The sequence below is a fragment of the Thunnus thynnus genome, chromosome 8 (assembly GCF_963924715.1).
Source record: "Thunnus thynnus chromosome 8, fThuThy2.1, whole genome shotgun sequence".
In the NCBI taxonomy this organism is placed as follows: domain Eukaryota; kingdom Metazoa; phylum Chordata; class Actinopteri; order Scombriformes; family Scombridae; genus Thunnus; species Thunnus thynnus.
This window is the reverse complement of record NC_089524.1, coordinates 28453911-28472361: the sequence shown is the minus strand read 5'-3', so window position 1 is coordinate 28472361 and position 18451 is coordinate 28453911. Positions and strand designations below refer to the sequence as shown.

General features: G+C 39.6%; 1 protein-coding gene across 1 annotated transcript in view; it reads left to right on the top strand.

Annotated features, from left to right (window-relative positions):
• lpp (LIM domain containing preferred translocation partner in lipoma) overlaps window positions 1-18451 on the top strand; it is a 142167-nt gene that overhangs the window by 68539 nt on the left and 55177 nt on the right. The window contains exon 6 of the mRNA XM_067597789.1: window positions 16334-16921. Within this exon, the coding sequence (XP_067453890.1) occupies window positions 16334-16921 (588 nt within the window). The remainder of the gene's footprint in view (window positions 1-16333; window positions 16922-18451) is intronic.

Sequence of the window (18451 nt, the reverse complement as noted above, 5' to 3'; positions counted from 1 at the left end):
AATGCACATATAAAAATGCTATGGCTGTGATTTTGAAAGACCAACAAAGTAGCGTTGGCAAGCAGTCTGAGAAACATGGTATTTTGGGTAAAGTGTGCAGTGGGATAAAGACAAAACTATTGGTTGCAAGTGCCTATGTCCTTTGGTTTAGTGACTTCTGGCTTCACCAGTTAGAGGGAGTCAAATAAAATGGGTGCAGTACACACAGAGTGAAAATTATTGCACCACACAGGGAAAACATAGTGGATACAGAGTGAAAGGAAGTGAACTATGTGGTTCTGTAATGATAGACATTAAAGACAACAAGTAAAATACGACTTGATGATTTCTAGTATGCTTAGTGTTGTGGTAAGTGAATGTGTTCATGGGCGCTGATGTCAAATGTGATGCTGTAATAACATGACATTATGTGCTCCTAAAATATGGTTAAATGTCTTCATGGGCAATCAAATAGACATCAAACAGTCTGTTGTACAATACAGACGTTGTATTATAGAGTTGACCAGCAGTCAGCACAGACTGGAGGCCCACAGGTGTCTGTGTTGCTATCTGTTTTCCATCAGTAGAGAAGTTTGAGGTAATGTTCTGAGCTTTGTTGCTTTGACCCGGCAGGATTAGTTAGAGGGCCTTCTCACATCTGAAAGTCCAAACCAAGGTCTGACCCAAGGTTCATGTTTTCTTACATTGTATACTTTTGATCCGGTTAGTTTTGGTTTCACATTGCAATTATGGATCGCTCTAAAGAACTTTACATGACATACCTACATTCTATCGTCATTACATATGTGGGCTGTGTGTCCCTAGACTTGATATTGATGGTTGTGAGTCTGACGTCGGTATGTTTCAATTCGTTGGGTAGCCTTCTGTCACCGTTTGAATTAATTGAGAAAAATGACTGAAAAGATTCATTTCATTGCTACTATATTATATTATTATACTATATACACTACAGTTTTTTATCTTCAGGTGGCATTGCTCTCCCGTCCTCTCATATCCTCTCATTCTTTCATCTGCTCCAAAAATACCTGTAAAATTTTTTCCAGTTGAGATTTTATAACGTCGTCAGACCATCTTTCAGTTAAAAACTTGGTCTCCTTCTCTCCCCATGTGCTACTGCAGCTCCTTTTTCCTTTTTCCGGTTCTAATGATAGCCTGTCGGAACTTCATGTAATTGGTCCAAAAGTCCGAACCGTCCAAAAAATGTTTTCACACTTGACAATTTTACACTTTGATTTTCGTTTGGAATAAACAAACAAAGTATAATGTGTTAATTAGTGAGCTAATAAGTGGATTAGTGGATAAGTGGATTTTGTTACCTTTGGACAGAGCCAGGCGAGCTGTTTCCTTCTGTTTCCAGTCTTTATGCTAAACCAAGCTAACCAGCTTCTCTCTGTAGCTTCATATTTACTGTACAGACATGAGAAAGGCATCAATCTTCTCATGTAACTCTCGGCCAAAATGTCAAACTATTCCTTTAACAGTGGAAAAAAACAAAAAATGCCACAATTTAGTGATTCTTGTGTGTTGTGTGTGTAGCTGTACAGTATATATAATATATATATTTAACATACTGCTAACTGTCACTGTTACAAGATCATGAATTTTCACTCTATGAAGAACTGTTTGCATTCCAGGGCAAAAGAACAACAAAAAAAAATCACCACAATATGAAAGCATCTGTTTTCTATTTTCTTTTATTCAATCTGTTTTTCATGTAAACACACACAAACAAGTATATTTGCTGAAAATGCACAGAAGCCCACACTTACACACGGCATGTGAGGACGGGGACCTTTTTTTAGGATGCGGAGATATCGCTGCTGATATGCAGGGCATTTTTTCCTAAATAAAATATAGTATAAGTGCTTACCTTTGTTGGGAGAAAACATGTGCAGTACAAGAGCAAGAGTCTGAAAGCTTTTGTCAACATGGCTTGAAAAATTAATGTATACCTGTAGAAGCTCTGTGAGAGCCCAGCTTGCCAATGAGCAGGTGAACAGTCATACTAACTAATGTATGGCTGTCCTGGTGGTTTTACCTGTCAGGGTCAAAGTCACTGCAAGTTTATTTTTATCATAACCTACTGCAAGCTTTTGGAGTTATGGGTGAGAAGCCGCACCACCTGTGTCTTAGCAGAGTACACATACATACAAGGACATGTTTTAATCATGAAATGTTATGTATCAGACATTTTGTTGATTTAACCCTGTTTTTTTTAGTCTAAGAAAGGATCATGTGCATCTCTGTGCTATCATGATGCCTTTTTGCTGTTGTTGTGCCTTATCCCTGCGAGCTTTTTGCACATATAAAAGATTTAGCTTTCTATTTGATTGTTTATTTTTCAGTATGATGAGCATATGCGTGCACACATATACACACAAGCTGTTACTCTCTCCTCAGCTGATGCTGATTCTAGCTGATTAACTCAGGTTGACCTTTTCCCCTACCCAGCTGCTCCTGTCAGTCCGTGCTCTGGTTCTTTCAATGCATTATTCTACAACATATCACTGGTCTGTGTAATGGGCCAGGTTTCATACTCCAACATTGGCACAACTGCTGCACAGTAATCTTCCGCTTGTATAAGCAAAGAGTAACGAGCGGTCTTGATTTACAGCTTTCTGTGCGCAAGCAATTACAGAGCCAGCTCTCCAGAATCAATAGGCCACCCTGTGCTCTCCCTTTCAAGCTTCTGGGAGAGGAATCTTCCTCCCTACGTTAAATTTGGAATCAGCAAAGGGACCTTATGTGTGCTCGCCTCCCAGATGAAATTGAAGTGGACGTTGCTGCTCATTCATAAAACTCTAAGTAGCATTCCTGCAAACATTCAGCCGGCACTGATGCTTCACAGACATCAAAACAATTTTGTTTGCTTTAGTTGGTATTCTCTGTGGCATAACAGTGGGTAATGAAATGTGATCATTATATAATTCCCATTTGTTCTCTCTCCAGTTGCATCTTAGATGCCATTTGTTATTTGACACAGTTAACTAAGTTTGTGTTACAGTTTGTTTGTTTTATCCTGCGACAGCAAAAATTAAGCCAAACCTGATAATAATGTTCTGCTCTTTATTCCGTTAGAGGTTTCCATTATTTCTTGTGTTACCAGATTTGAATCAGAAATGTTTGAATATTATTGCACAGAATGTCATGAATGTTATTTTGACATTAATGTTTTTCAAAGGCGGATGATTTTGTTGCTTAAAAGATAATTCAGTTCCATTTATTTATTCAAATCTGGAAGTTATTTTGCAGACATTTCATTTCAATTTCAAGCTTTATATTCTCAGCACTTCATGTAACATAATTGGCTATACTTGCACACATGCTGTTTGTGTGATTGACATGAACACAACAGAAAACCAGCAGCCAGTTAGTAAATAAGGAAGTGTGTGAGTGATACTAAAGAAGTATCAGATGGACTGTTGGAACTGTATTGTTGTGATAATTGCTGAGCTATTGAGACATGTGTCACTGAGTGTTAATGTGTGGAAAAGGACACCGATTCATTTCTTTTTCGAGCTCTGTTGTTGGAAAGTGTGTTTGTGTGTGTCAAGCAACATGCGGAAATAAAGGCCAGATTATTCTTTCAGTTTGGAAAGCGTGCTGATGTCAGCACAGACGTTCACATGCTAATGGCAGGCACATGTTGAACATGAAAAAAACCCAATCACAACCAGTCAGTTATTAAAAAGTACAATTTAAACGTCCTCTCTGAGTTTGAAGACAGAGGTTCCCAGTCATATAGGATAGTATGTTAAAGGCCGGGGTAAATTTGAAAGTTCGGACAAAGTGTCTAAAGACAAAAATGATACTGTAGCTGTTCCAAATGGCCACATAACATGGGACTAAAACTCTGGAGTCATAAAGAGCTGCGGGACATGATGAATTGTTCAAATGGGGATAGTGTTGCACAATTTTGATCGGTTTCTTCTCAGAGACATTCAAGGTCATGCGCTTGTTTCTGGTCGAAAATAACTGAAGTAGTTGTGTGAAGGATGAAAAAAGAAAGCTTGCTTACTTTCTCACAGTTGCTGTCTTACTGAGTTACAAGAATTGTTGGATGCAGTGTCCCTAATTCCAACGCTGGAAAAGAGTAAGGGGAGGGGATTTCAGGCACTGCTGGACGGTCCCGACAAGCACTTTGACTAAAGTAACTCTACAACGACTGGCTTTACTTATTACCACACTTAACCACAGAGGAGGAACTAATCTGTAAAATCACTGGGCTTAGTGTTTGATTGATGTGGACCCTCATATTCTCAGCCCTTTAACACACGTTGTTTGACATCCTGTTGTAATATTCAATAACTCTTTTTGTCCTCGAATCTAAGTCTGACTTGGTGATTGGAGGAAACACAACAGAGCGTGCTCATGCTAAATCCTTCAAGTGTGCTGCACTGCAATCTGAGCCCAACCAGCCCCACTAATATGCAGTGTAGGCTTGTCTAAGCACATCAGATCTGTTGTGGGGGAGGTAACAAGGAGGCCCAGATGAGTGTCAAAATAGTGCGCTCATCAAGCACCAAAGCAGCGCCGCTGCTTTGGTGGGGGCTACAGAAGCGTTGACTGCCATGACCTCTAATTCCCACTGACCTCTGGTGCTTTTCTAGTAATCAAACATTACTCACATCCTCGTCTTTCCTGCTGAAAATCTACGACATCCAGTTTCTGTTCACTTTGTACATTGTCAAAAGAATTTTAATATCAAGATGTATTTTATATACATCCTAAAACATGTCTGGAGGAGATCTTTAAGGTGTTACCAGGAGCACATTGTAAGCATGAGTATCATATTATGTCCAATATCTATTTGTATTCACTTCCTTTGACAAAGATTGATAGTTTTGGCCAACTGCTTGTAGCAGGTGGCTGAAAATGAGCAATTATATTCTGCTAATTTGCACATGAAAAAACACAGAAAGAATGCAAACGAAAGAGTAAACAGTGTCATATTTTTCAGGAAAATGTGACTTCTGTTGTAAATTAATCACACAGTACCTGATTTAAAAGACTTTCTGAAAAACGACACATTCAATGCAGTTATGAGGTAACAACCCATGCTCAAAATGTAAAAACACAAACATTATTTAGTTTAATCTTTCTGTATTTTATCATGATATCATGATTATATTTTATCATGAACTAAGACGGACAATAATTTATTACTATGCAGTTAATTTGTTGAGGAGAAAAGTGATGATGTACAGTACTGTACTAGATATAGACTGTATAACCAATTAAGTAACCATGTAAATAATATTTTGTCCACATCAAGCAGTGACATTTTTGTCCTAATTAAGCTCTAATGCACTTCCTCCATTAAAGCTTCACTTTGTTCTGATCTGATTCAATCTGGTGTGGTAAGATTTAAGCTGAAATTAAAAAGCTCTTCCTGTCTGTTTCTCCCACACTCTGTGAAACGATAATGTGCAGTGTAATAAATAAAATATTGAAAGCCTCAACTCCCTAAATGACGTACACTTACCATCATGTTAAACTTTCCCAGTTGCTTTGCACTGTATCGAGGAGTGTGTGTGTGTGTGTGTGTGTAGGGATGGAGGACTTTAACTGAGGTAACATCTTTACAGATGGATTCAAGGGGGGAGAGCTACTCAACTGTCACTAGGCTTCCCTCTGGCAGTGCCAGAACTTCTGGGACCAAAGACATGTGACTCACTTACAATCATGGTTCCACCTCAATTAACAGTCAGCGGAGTGCACTGAAGCTGACTCTTTGTTTGTGTCCATGTAGGAAACTGAAGTGAGCAATTGTTAGTGCTGTCTAGAAAGATGACATGAGCAGGGTTGTTGAGTTCTTTGGTGCCTCTAAGGAAAGAGGTTGTGACTCTTTGACATGGACGTAAGAGTTCATGTGTACATTATTTAAATGTGGAGTCATACATGTGTTTGGGATTGTGATATAACTTGAATACAGTCTGATGGGACTGGAGGTCTTTCCTCTGTTGCTAGTATCCGTAACCCTTCCTCAGATTTGCTTCGGGCCAGGTCCAAATTGTATTCAGTCTGATCAGGTCAGGTTGGATCCTGTTTTACTGTGTCAATTTGCCCTTTTTGACCAAACAGTTCCCAGAACTATGGAACTGAAGCAACTAAACTCATCTGAACTCATCTGAACCGCATCTGAAGAACCATGAAGATTACGGAAATTAGAGCGTTATAAATGGATAAAAAGGAAACTTGCAGAGATTGAAAAGTAGTCTTCAAAGCAGAAAATCTGCTGAGAGTTTGATGGTTATTTATTCCTGCTTAGCCATGAAACTATTAGGAAATATAAAGTGTTATGTTTCTTATTTACTCGCTTTGTCTCATCATCACAGCCTCTCTCTCTCTCTCTCTCATTCAATTGCTAGCTCTTTCAGCCACCTCTCCCTCTCTTTACCTGGTTCACTTTTACTCTCAGCTCATCTGATTCGGGGGGGGTGGGAGGTTTACTTTCGAAAAGTACAGGAACTTTGGGGCCGGGGTTCGCAGGGATGGCTGTCACTGATTGGTCAAACAGTTACCACTTCATTCATAAAACAAGGAAGTAGTATCAATTTAGGACAAGGAGAGGACATTTCTCTTCATTTGTTTATGTTAAACGTAAAGTAAGGCATTGTCGGCAGCTTCCCAATTCATTTTAAAAAAAGAGCGAGAGAAAAAAGAGAGGGATAGCACGAGCGAGCTGAGAGCACAAGCAACAGAGAGAGCAGCAGTGGTTGCACGAGCTAGAGAGTGAATGAAGAGAGGGAGTGGCGGTAGCGAGAAGCCAGTGAATGAGAGAAATAAAACGTTATTTTCTGATTGTTTCATGGTGGTTACAATCTAAAGCAGCAATAAATAACCATCAAACACTTAGTGGATGATTTATTGTGGAGACAGATGTTTAGTTTCAGTTTCATTTTCCTCCTCTGCATTTCTCCTTTTCATTCATTCATTACATCCAAGTCATGCAGCAGTAAATACAAAGATCAACAGGACAAATCTGTGTTGTTGTTTCCTCATGCGTGAATACTGTGTTTCAAGTGCCGCTGTGATTTTTTTAATCAATCATGGGTCTAATTTGCATGATCTACCTGGTTCCTCTGATGTGGTGGAAATGCAAACAGGATTTGGGACTTTTAGTTCCAAGTTTAGTTCCTGATATTAGTTCCTCTGGCTCCAAAGTACCCGGAACTTTTGGTTGAAATGGGACTTAAATTTAGTCTCTAGTTCCTGAGTTCTTGAAAAGGTTCTTGGTCCCTTGGGAAAGTTCCTGTAGTGCATATGCCCTAAATATGATTAAAACCTGCATGTATCCAAGCAGACATGCTAAGGTCTGACTACTCTGGCGTGTCATAATCATTGCAGGAGAAAAAGTGTTATAATTATTCATAGCTCTGTTTGGATCGGGTCTGACTTTCCTCTGACTTTCCCTTTCAAATCAGGTCTCTTTTCTAAAAATTAGATTTATGCCCGTCGGGTTTGGGTAGATTTTCCATGGGTCTGTTTTGGTCCAAAATTATGGACCTGTGAGGATCTCTAAATGAGACTCACACGGTTTTGATTCTATTGTACTGCTATTTTAAGTTTTATTCGAGCAGAAATTTAAAAGTTTTTTGGTGAAATGCGGAAATGTAATGTAGAGATTTGGGTAGTTGTATTTTTTTTTTTTCAAATACTCTGCAACATCTCCTTTTTTTTTTTCAACAACACAGCATTTTTCTTCCCAACACAGCATAAGAATACACATTTAGGTCTGTTTGATTCATACTGTATGAAAGAGAGTACCATAGAGTAGGGCATCACGTTACTGTCATTTCTCTACGTCAGCAGACAAGCCGCAGCATTGCACACATTGCTCTGTTTGTATTTTTACTTGGTGTCAAATAGCCTGATGTCTGTGTAATAAGTTGTCATGTCCATACAAAACAGATGGCATTATTGAAGTTTGCTGACAGTTTAGCTGAAGCAGAGTGCTTGAAATGCTGCTGAGATGGATCCTTCCACATGAGTGCCCTAAGGAGGCCTCACTTCACACTGTGCCAGTCAAGCCATGCCGTGACACTCCCATCTCTCAACAGGAAGAGCATTGCGGATGGCACTCGCTGTCACAACATGGCAGAATGATAGGCCCTTGCTGCTCGCTCCCAAGACTCCCACTGATCATGGCGTCTGTTGAACGATCGGAGAGAATGCAGACTCTAGACCACCCTGGCAGTGTCTCAGCTCCCTGAGAGTATGATAGGGTTGGTGACCTTTCCTCTGCCCCCCTTACAAGGCTCAAACTCATGAGGCATCTCAAGGGATGGCCTCACCATTTCAATTCTTCAGCCCTTCTGGAGTGCTCATCATGCCTTACACCTTAACTCTGTTTATCTGCATATGAGGGGTGCAGAACTGAATCTATATGAGGATTAACACAAAGAAGCTTTGCGCATATATCATATCAGGTACAATCATGTGCCAAACTGTGTTGAAATGTAAGATGCAAGGAGTACGTATGCCATTTCATTCCATCACCGAGGGCACAAACAAAACTCCCTGGTGGGAATAGAGTGAATGGATCAAAGGCATAAGACTGTTCAGTGTTACTTTGAACACCTGACAACACTGTAGATAGCTGAAATAGGAAACAATACCTGACACAGTATATTCAGAAAAGAGATACATTTAATGAATAGTCAATTAATCCGCTTAAAGGAATAGTTTGATATTTTGGGAAATAAACGTATAAGATTTCTTGCCAGGAGATGAAAAGATTGATACCACTCTCATACTGTATCTGTTGTTTAAATATGAATCTACAGCCAGTAGCTGATTAGCTTAACGTAGTATAAAGACTGGAAGGAGGGGAAACAGCTAGCCTGGCTATGTCTAAGGGCGTAAGTCTCCACTCATAGTGACAAGACTCCTGGAGAGTACTGTTAATTTAGTTACCTTTGAACAGAGCCAGGCTAGCTGGTAATCCTTTGTTTGCAGTCTTTGTGTTAAGCTAAGCTAACAAGCTGCTAGCTTGATATTTAACATAGAGATATCAGAGTGGTATTACTCTTCTAATCCAACCCTCAGCAAGAAAGTGAAGCTTATTACCAGAAATGTGAAACTGTTCCCTTATTTGGGTAAAGGCAGCTGCTAGCTGCCTAGCTTCTGTGACGTCTCTTATTTAGAGTTTCTTTCATTGGTCTTTCTGAAAAAGTGAATCTATCAATACCTCAGCTCTTGCTAGTAGAATGTCTACGTTGTTCACCCCTCCCTGTCTTGCTGTTGTTACAGTCATGTCTGACCTAGCCACAACCACTTGACTAGTGAACTGGTGACATTTAACCCATTATGATCTTGTGCTTGTGGGAAATGTTGGTTGAAGGCCAGTAAAATAGTTTTTCTTAAGAATTTACCACCCTCAAAGTCAAATTTTTTAGTAAATTTCCATTATTACAAATGTAAATGTGATTTTTAATGTGGTTTTCTTAAAGAAAGAGAAACAGAACCGGAGGATTTGGTTTCACTTTGACTCTGTATTGTTAGCACTCTGGAGGTAATGTTTTTCTGATTTGTTATCCTGCCATGAAAACCTGCGCTACAACATTTTTATTGTGTAATAGTGTGTATTTATAGTTAGTTATCTGTCCATATGTAAATCTCAGCAATCTCAAATATTCAACAACCTCTCAAATCCATTCATTCATTCATTGTCTCACCTGCCCTTTTTATTCCATGTGTCCAGTTGGTGACATTGCGGTCTGTACCATTGACTGTATATAAAGATGGACGACATGACAGCTCCCCAAAACTGAAGCCAAACATCTGGATTGCCCCATGGTGGCTCGCTGCAGTATAGGTCATAAATCCTGCCCCCTCCATGTTAGTGGAAGGGACATGAGCCAAACTAAAAAATCAAAGTGCACGACAAATACATTTTTCGCAAAGATGGTTTTTGTCATTTTAGGTAGTTCTTATCACGCTGATGTATATCCAAGTGCTCATTTTTCTGATAAGTTTGTTTTCAACTAGTTATTTGATGATATAAAAAGGGGGTGTGACTTCATGATTGACAACTGTGACAGCCACTCTCAAACCTCCGTCAGGCAGTAAGATGGCTGGGGGGGGGGGGCGTGTCCTGCGGGCCGTCATCCTGCTGTCCGACTCAACATTGCAGACTCTGGCTCCAATTGACGTCATACAAGCAAGATGGCAGCTTCCGGAAAGGAGATAATTTGGCTTCACTTTTGCATTGCAGCAGGAAGTGGATACGCGTCGTCCATATTTATATACGGTCAATGGTCTGTACACTATGACATTGTGTGCCCTTGTTGTTTGTGTATGGTTACTGTTAGCTACCACTATGCTGTTGAAACAAAATTTAATCAAAAACAAGTGTAAAGTTGCCAATATAAAGTCCAAATTGTGAGGTAAAATGTCATGTTTTTCTCTTCAGTTAGCTGAGGAATGTTGGCTTCAATTGTTTCCACCTTCTGCTGCTCTCACAGGCATGACAATGGTATGCAAGGCAGCCTCTTTTATTCCTTATAAAAGGTCAAGGCCCTGGCCAGCTATTTTTTGCAATGGATATTTTACTCTTCAGGGCTGCATCTATGCGACTGTGCGGCCGTGTATTTCTGCAGCGTATGTCAAAGAGTTGACATCAAGATGACACTCCAGCACAGTAATTACAGGACTCGGTGGTGTTTAACTTTCTTCTCTGCGTTTGTTTTATGTGCTGCTATTCTCTTTGATTGCTTTGTTGCTGCATGGAGCAGAGATGTTGCCACTGTGCCGGTGGCGCCCGTTGACCTTAAGGTCAATCTGGCAGCAGGTTCTGAGTTTTGACAGGGGCAGCCAACTGTGGAGAGAGGAGCATGCCTTCAGGCACTCAATGTGTTCCGTCAATGTTCGTTAGTCAAATAAACTGCATAGTATCACCCCTTTGTCTTTTATTAACAGGGTGAGCCAATGACAAATTTAGTTTGAGCCAGGAAGCTGTGACAGTCAATGTAACCTGCCTCTTTACATCATAAAGTCCTAGTAACAATGCTAAAAGGCTTACCATCAACTGCTGTCATTGCATATTATCCCTCTTCCCAATAACGTGCAAGCTTACAGTACATACACACACACATACACACACACACACACACACACACACACACACACACACACAAAGCTTCTGAGAGAATAGTTACAGTTGCTCATCTCTGGGATTGATGACATCGACACACTGTAAGCGATGGACATTTTCAAGTATGCAGTATTTCACCTCCTGAAGCAGGAGGGGTCACAAGTGCATGAAAAGCTCATTACAGGGATGAGTCAGGGTATGTTGTGAGACTGGCCTGTAGTACTGCAGGAGGTGAATGAAACAATTAGTTGCTGCTGTGTGAGAGCTACAAAACACACATTTCCCAGTTTTATAAAGATAGCCTGCAGAAGTGCCACGATCGCTGACTCTCGGGGACTGTCTTTTTTTTTCACACAGTTGCCCAGAAAATGATTTTTTAGTTGCATCAGTAAGTAATACGCCCTACTTTGTATGATGTTGTTACATCATGCTAGAAATATTACATACTTTTCCTCTGAAACCCAGTTTTTTTTAGGGGATTACGTAACTGTGAATTTTGAAGCATAGACTTTATGTTCAACTACATCGTTTTCGGGTTGTCTTGGTGGTTAAACCAAAGAGTGCGCAGACCATGTGCTGTATATATATGACTGCACAGCTGTGCCACCTGCCCTGTTTTGTTTTTACATCTTCCTGAGAAATTACCACTGTGGGCAGATAAAATAGAGAAAAGGCCTCTGCACTCATTCAAGTGTTATTGAAGTTTATGGTGAATGTTTTATTTTTGTAGAATCGGTAAGAAAATTAGTGCAGAGTGAGTTTTTTAGAGCAGTGCCAGACCTCGTGATACTTAATGTAATGCATTAAGACTGCTGACTTATTCAGTCATAATTATGGCAACATTGTTGTTTTTAGTTTTTGCTGTGTTTGCTTTGCCTGATTACATATTAGTTGAAATATCTATATCAAATCAGTGTGAAAAATGTATATCAAAATTGTAAACCCTTCAAACATTAGAACCCACATAACTAATATTGTAGCTGCAATATTATTAAGAGAAACTATTTGGAGAATTGGAAGCAGATTTTGTGGAAATGCTGACTTTTTTTTTTTTTTTTATCTCAGCTTCAAAACCCACATGAGTTTTCTTTCACAGCAGTGCCTGTAATCCTGAATCAAAAATGTTCCTACATCCTCAGATAATGCGTGTGTATTTGATTTTCTATTCTTTTACAGCCTCACTCTCATGTGTAGTTTAAGATGTACTTTGTGAATATTTCCATGTTTGAAGATCTTCGCAGTAATACCATAAATGCAAGAATGACTTTCACGCGCTCAGTAGCTGCAGTTGTGAGAGCTGTTCCTGTAAATACAGCTGGGAAGTGCAGCAACTATTATTAACGGTTGCTATATTATTATGAAAAATGCATATTGATTTAGCCATTATCCACTTTCATTCTTGCTAGTCAGCTGTTTACGTCATTTATACTTTACAGTCTAAATTTCTGAACAGTTACATGATGCATCTCAACATTATGACTGAGTACAATTATAATATACAGTTTCTCAAAAGACTGAATGTAGTTAATACTAGTAGTTAATAGTAGTAGTTAATATAACTAATCGTGCTACTACCAGTAACAGTGGCAGTATTTCAGGACCAATTTGATACAGTTCACCCATGAAACATTTATTCTAATTTGTATGGCATGGGTGGAAACATTTTCAAAGTATCCACTTAGAGTTGTCATGCAGCTATCACTTGAAGGAGCAAAGAAGAATCAGACACGCAGATATAAGATATGCAGAGCGAAAAGTTCCCAATATGTGTATAACACACTTCATCTGGAAACGAAAAGATAGTTCAAAACAGCTAGAGGTCTCGCCACGTTCCAGAGAGACATTGTTTAATCATATTTAATGTGCCTTATCTTGAACTATTTTAAGAAGGGAATTGATACCCTCAATTTCATGACTGCATTGAGATTGTTAAATGTGACTATTGAGCCTGATTGTGCAGAGACAAGATGATTCAAAGTGGAAGGGAGATTAGTGAATTCCTCAGCATTGACAGGGGATTTGTCCACGGTCATAGCGTAAGTGCTGAAATGGACAGATGCAAATGGACAGTAGAGTCAACAGTGAAGAGCATCCACTTTGTATAAGTGGCAGGAAAAAAGTTGAGAGAAAAATATCCAAGGTCTTAGATGAGTCTGAAAAGATGCAGAACTTCTCCCTCTTTAGGGGTTTTCCCCAAGCTTGCTTAAAAAAAAAATCCCCCACCCTTGTGGTTTGAAATGCGAAGTTAACAGTTTTACTCAGCCCCCCAAGGCTTGTATAGTCTCTCCTAATCTTTTTTAATGTGTCAAAAGGCTTTCTTGAGAGTCTCTGTGAAATTTCACACTTAAGTTGTTTGCAAAGTCAGTCTGAATTACAGTGTAGAGTGAGGGTTAACTTTTCTGAAGGGGTTAGGGAAAACTTTTTTGAATCTGTATGTGTTGTGTGTTTGTGTATGAGGGTTTTGATAGGGACAACAGCACAATATGCATTGAGACTGATGCTGTATATTACAGTAGGTCGGACTTCTAGATTTCAAACTGTGCCTGACACAGGCAGGTCAGACTGTACACATAGACTGGAGTGAATCATCGATTTCGCAATCTAATTTGAGGTGTGCAAGTAAACAAACCATGTCATTATAAACTAGGATTAAAAAAAAAAAAAAGCGTTACTGCCAAGCACTGTGTACGTATAATTTTAACACACTTATAATTTGTTAAAATAAGTACTGGGCGAGATTGTGATGATATGATCATGTCGTGTTATCGTTTTATAAAATTGTTGTGTCCAAATTAATGATTCCAAGAAAACTGTGTTAACAAGAGTTCACAGCCATGCTAGCAGAGGTTTTACTCAGACATGGTGGTGCTTTGAACCAAATGCTAACATTAGCATATGAACATGTTCAAAATGAGCAGGTAATATTTACCATGTTAGTTTAGCCTGTTAGCATGCCAGCTCATTAGCACTAAACACACCTAATAACAAAGTACAGTTGAGAATGATGGGAATGGCACTTGTTTTGCAGGTATTTGATCATAAATCAAAGTATCAGGCAAATTGAAATTCTAACCTGATGATGGCGCTAGGAGAAAAGCTAGGGGATCCCCAAGGTGAATACAATTGAACCCTCCTGATGTGATGTATCAAAATAGTTAGACAATAGTTTGTTTATTTATTTATTTGTTTTCTTAGGTAAGAAGTCTTTGTATCAGCCATTAGGAAAAATATTCTTTTTCATTTTTAACCATATCACCCATCCCTGGTTGAAATATTAAATATTAACACACAAAGTGCATAGAATTAATAATGCTTCTAAATAAATATTTCACATGTCAAAAAATACATTAAAATAAAAATATAGATATCTGATTTGGGTGGGTTACATGAGATACGAGCATCTTGTCCCTCCTAATTTAGACAACAGTAATTGGCTCTCTTTGCTTATATTTATTACAGTGTTGAACGTTGCAGGAAGAGACGACTTCAAACTTATAAAAATAAAATAAATAAAATAATAAAATAAAAATAAAAGTTCCCTAGCAGCAGCAAGTAACATTACCTTTACATATTTTTTGTGTACAACCGTCATGATATTATCTTTGACCAGCCTTATTAACATTGACAGGTCAAGCAAATGCAACTTGGACAAAATTAAAATCTAGTTTGGTTATTAGGAAAATCTTTTCCACTATGCAGGCACTTTTTTCAGATTGTATGCATTTGATTAGTTTCATCACCCTCGGAAAGGGATGAATCCATTCTCTTAATGTAATTTGTAGAAAATGTACCATGACAGTGTAATTATTTTGAGGGGACCAATTTGCATTTCCAGTGCTCTACTAACTAAATGCTACTGTAGGTTCTAAGGCCTTAAAGATAAATTAATAATCTAGAGTATTTAAAACCCATGAAACATTTAAATTAAGTAATTTCACTTCCTAAAGGGCATAGTGGGGATTTTCCATACATATGCAGACAGACGGATTTTTTAAATAAACATCAGTGCTAATCAGTGAGACAGAAATCAGAGTGAGAGCAGAAAATATTTTCCAAGGCTTTTAATGGTTCCTTAGGGGCTCCCCTCTGACTTAGATTAGATGGGATTTAGACAAAGTTGGTGCATGCACCTCTTTTACCAAAACTTTGATTTTTTTAAAAAAATATCAGTACATTATTGTGATTACAGACTTAAATGTCCTGTATACTTTTTCACTGATAGAATTACAACATAAGCGTTTTTATTCAATTTAAACAAGGAATTATGAGGAAATGTAGCAGTGCAGCAAAACATAGCTATTTGTGACATTACTTGTCACAAAGCTGACTTTGATCATCTGTTAAGGGAAATCGATTGGAATTATTGCTCTGCCCCAATTTAGAAGACATCTCATCAAACCAAGTTGCAATGTGTCTAAAGACTACAAGTGTTCATTTTTGTTCCCCTAGTGCTGCAAATTTAGTAATTGACTCCGATTTTTGGCTTCAGGCAATAACCTAATAAGGCCAACCAAGGTTAATGATAGACCCTTTTTAGACTGGCTGAACGTCTGACACCGATATGTAGTGGTAGTGAAAAACAATTATTACTTACATGAGAGACACTCAGGGCAGAAGCCTCTGACATCTGAGTGAAACGTTGTTATTCTGTGTGTTATTAGCTGCTTTATTTCTGTGTAGTCTGGCCTGTGCATCAGATGTAGCCATTGGACAATACATCAAAATGCCACAGTTTCTCAGACAGTGAGAATCCCAGCAGTGGGTTGTGTTGCTGCTTTACAGCCGTCTCTTCCCAGGAACACCAGCGCCACAAATCTCAATGATTTAACATCTTTCCCGTCCAAGCAGCTGGAGTCAGCACAAGTGTCATGTGCCATTGCCAGTCTGCTGTCATGGCGCCCCCTGCAAAACAATTTATCCCTTCCCCTCCTGCTTTATTAGCCATAGATTATGGGTGGTTGTGGACAATGTAGAGCCTCTGCTGTCGAGGTAGCCTTGTAATTGACTCTAGGGAGGCAAGGTGGATAATCGTTTGAGTGTAAACTACACTATCAGTAAATAACTGTTGAATACAAATGTTGTATTTCCACCATTCAGTAGGATTTCTTTTATCAAAGTTTTCAGTTCATCCTGTTACTGTTACTTGCAAGTGAATACCCATTGCCAGCCCATATATTTCAATATGACTGTTTGTTTATTAGGCTCTGAATCTCAATTAATTTTGTTGTTTTTCAGAACTCTGGATCCTCTGCAGTTTCCACTCCCAACGCTCCAGTGACTGGTTACAAGCGTATGGTCATTCCAACTCAGCCACCTCTGACTGCCACCAAGAAGTCTACACCCAAACCTCAGGCTCCTGGAGGAGTCTCATCTATTCCCCCTTCCTCCGTCAGCCCGGTGGCCAAACCTCAAAGCCACACAGCTCCTCAGCCTGTCGCAGCCTCCTACGCTACAGCCTCAACCCCAAGCCAGCCCACCTTCAACGTCCAGATGAGGTCGGCCCAGCCTGGCCCCCAGCATCAAGCCCCTGGTGCGCAACATTTTGGCCAGCATCCGATCCGCAGCCCTGCACAGGTGCAGTACATGCCAGCGCAGCCCAAAGGTCCTGACTTTGCCTATGGACCACCACAGCCTGGCTTTTCATCGATGGCTCCTGGTGCCTATCAGGAACAGCAGCATCCAGGAGTACCTGGCCTAGCCTCCAGGAGAGCTGAGCCTGCCCCAGCCCAAGCATACCAACCTCCAGGCACCAAGAAGACCTACATCACAGATGTACCACAAAGCTTGGCCCCCTACACTGCTGGACCAGCTGTTCCACCAAAGGTAAGAACGATTTTAGTCATGAATAACAGTGAATCAAACAGTCTCCACAATTCTTAGTTATTGCAGATGCAGTTGGAAAAGGGCAAATTGATGATAGTAGAAAAAAATGAACTTTCTACTAGGTCATCTATACAATACAGTAAATGTGGTTGAGGCAACAATCAGTCCAACCATCCATCCATCTATCTATCTATCCATCTGTCCATCCGTCCTACCTTTTCATCATTTTCTGCCACTTTTTATGGTCTGGATTGGTGGCAGTAGGCTAAGCAGAACAGCTCAGACATCCCTTTCCCTAGCCATGTCTCCCAGCTCCTTCTTGAGAATCCCGAGGCGTTCCCAGGCCAGCTGGGATATATAATCCCTCCAGTGTGTTCTAGGTTTGCCCTGGGGCTTCCTCTCAGTTAGATATCCCTGGAATACCTCCATAGGGAGTAGTCTGGAAGGCATTCCCATTGGATGCTTCAACCACATCAACTGGCTCTTGTCAAAAAATGAAAGTGTAGCAGTCCGTCTTCAAATCTCTGTGGGATATTTGAGCTCCTCTGCCTATCTCAAAGGGGGCGCCTAGACACTGTGACGAAAACTAATTTTTGGCCACTTTTATCTGAAATCCTGTCCTTTCATTCAACATCCAAATTCTATGACTATAGCTGAGGGTTTGAACTTGTTGAATCAAAAGGTAAATCAAGACTTGGTTTCAGCCTTAGCTCCTCCCTTATTAAAAATCTTTGGTACAACATCTGCATGACTGAAATCACCTCATCATTCCGCCAGGCTTACTCCAACATCTCGGACGAGGTGCTGACCTTCATCTGTGTTCACAGCATAGCTGCAAACACATCACCTTTCTTTGAAATACAGAAAATCACAGACACACCTTTACTTGTTGAAAGTTTGCGTATAATGCAAACTGTTTTCAGTTGCTATAACTTCAAATGTTGCTGTTTAACTGAGTTACAGTAATGTTACTGTGTCGAAAGTGAGCTAATTTTAGCTGTGTCTTTTAGCTCAACCCAGCAGCAGCGACAACCCACTGAAAGTGGTGGTGGGGTTTTCATCTGGTAGCATCTTTTCAGTCATCTTATATACTATTTAATGAATCTGTTTATGTGTGGGTGGGTGGGGAAGTGTGCAAGTGCGTGTACAAGACTGTGTGTGTCAGTGCAGTGTGTGTATACAGTATGCATTTGTGCAACATCAGATGGCAATGCAATGGGGAGCTGCTTGCCATCTTTCATTGAAATGCTCAGAATAAACAGTTGTTTTAACCTTTATGAATTTTTGAAAGATCTTCTCTGTTGGGGGTTTACACCATCTGATTTCATTTGTCTCATAAAAGGCAGCTTGTGTTAAACAGTGTATGTCTACCCACTATGGTATGTACAGTAAACTAAAGTTTATAGCTTCATTGTATTATTTAGTTTTCATTTAATTGTGTACAGGTGGGATGTAGATGAAAGATGAAAACAGGATTTCTCATTAAATTAAAATAGTTAGGCTGGGTTGTCTTCTTATTTTCTATCTGTT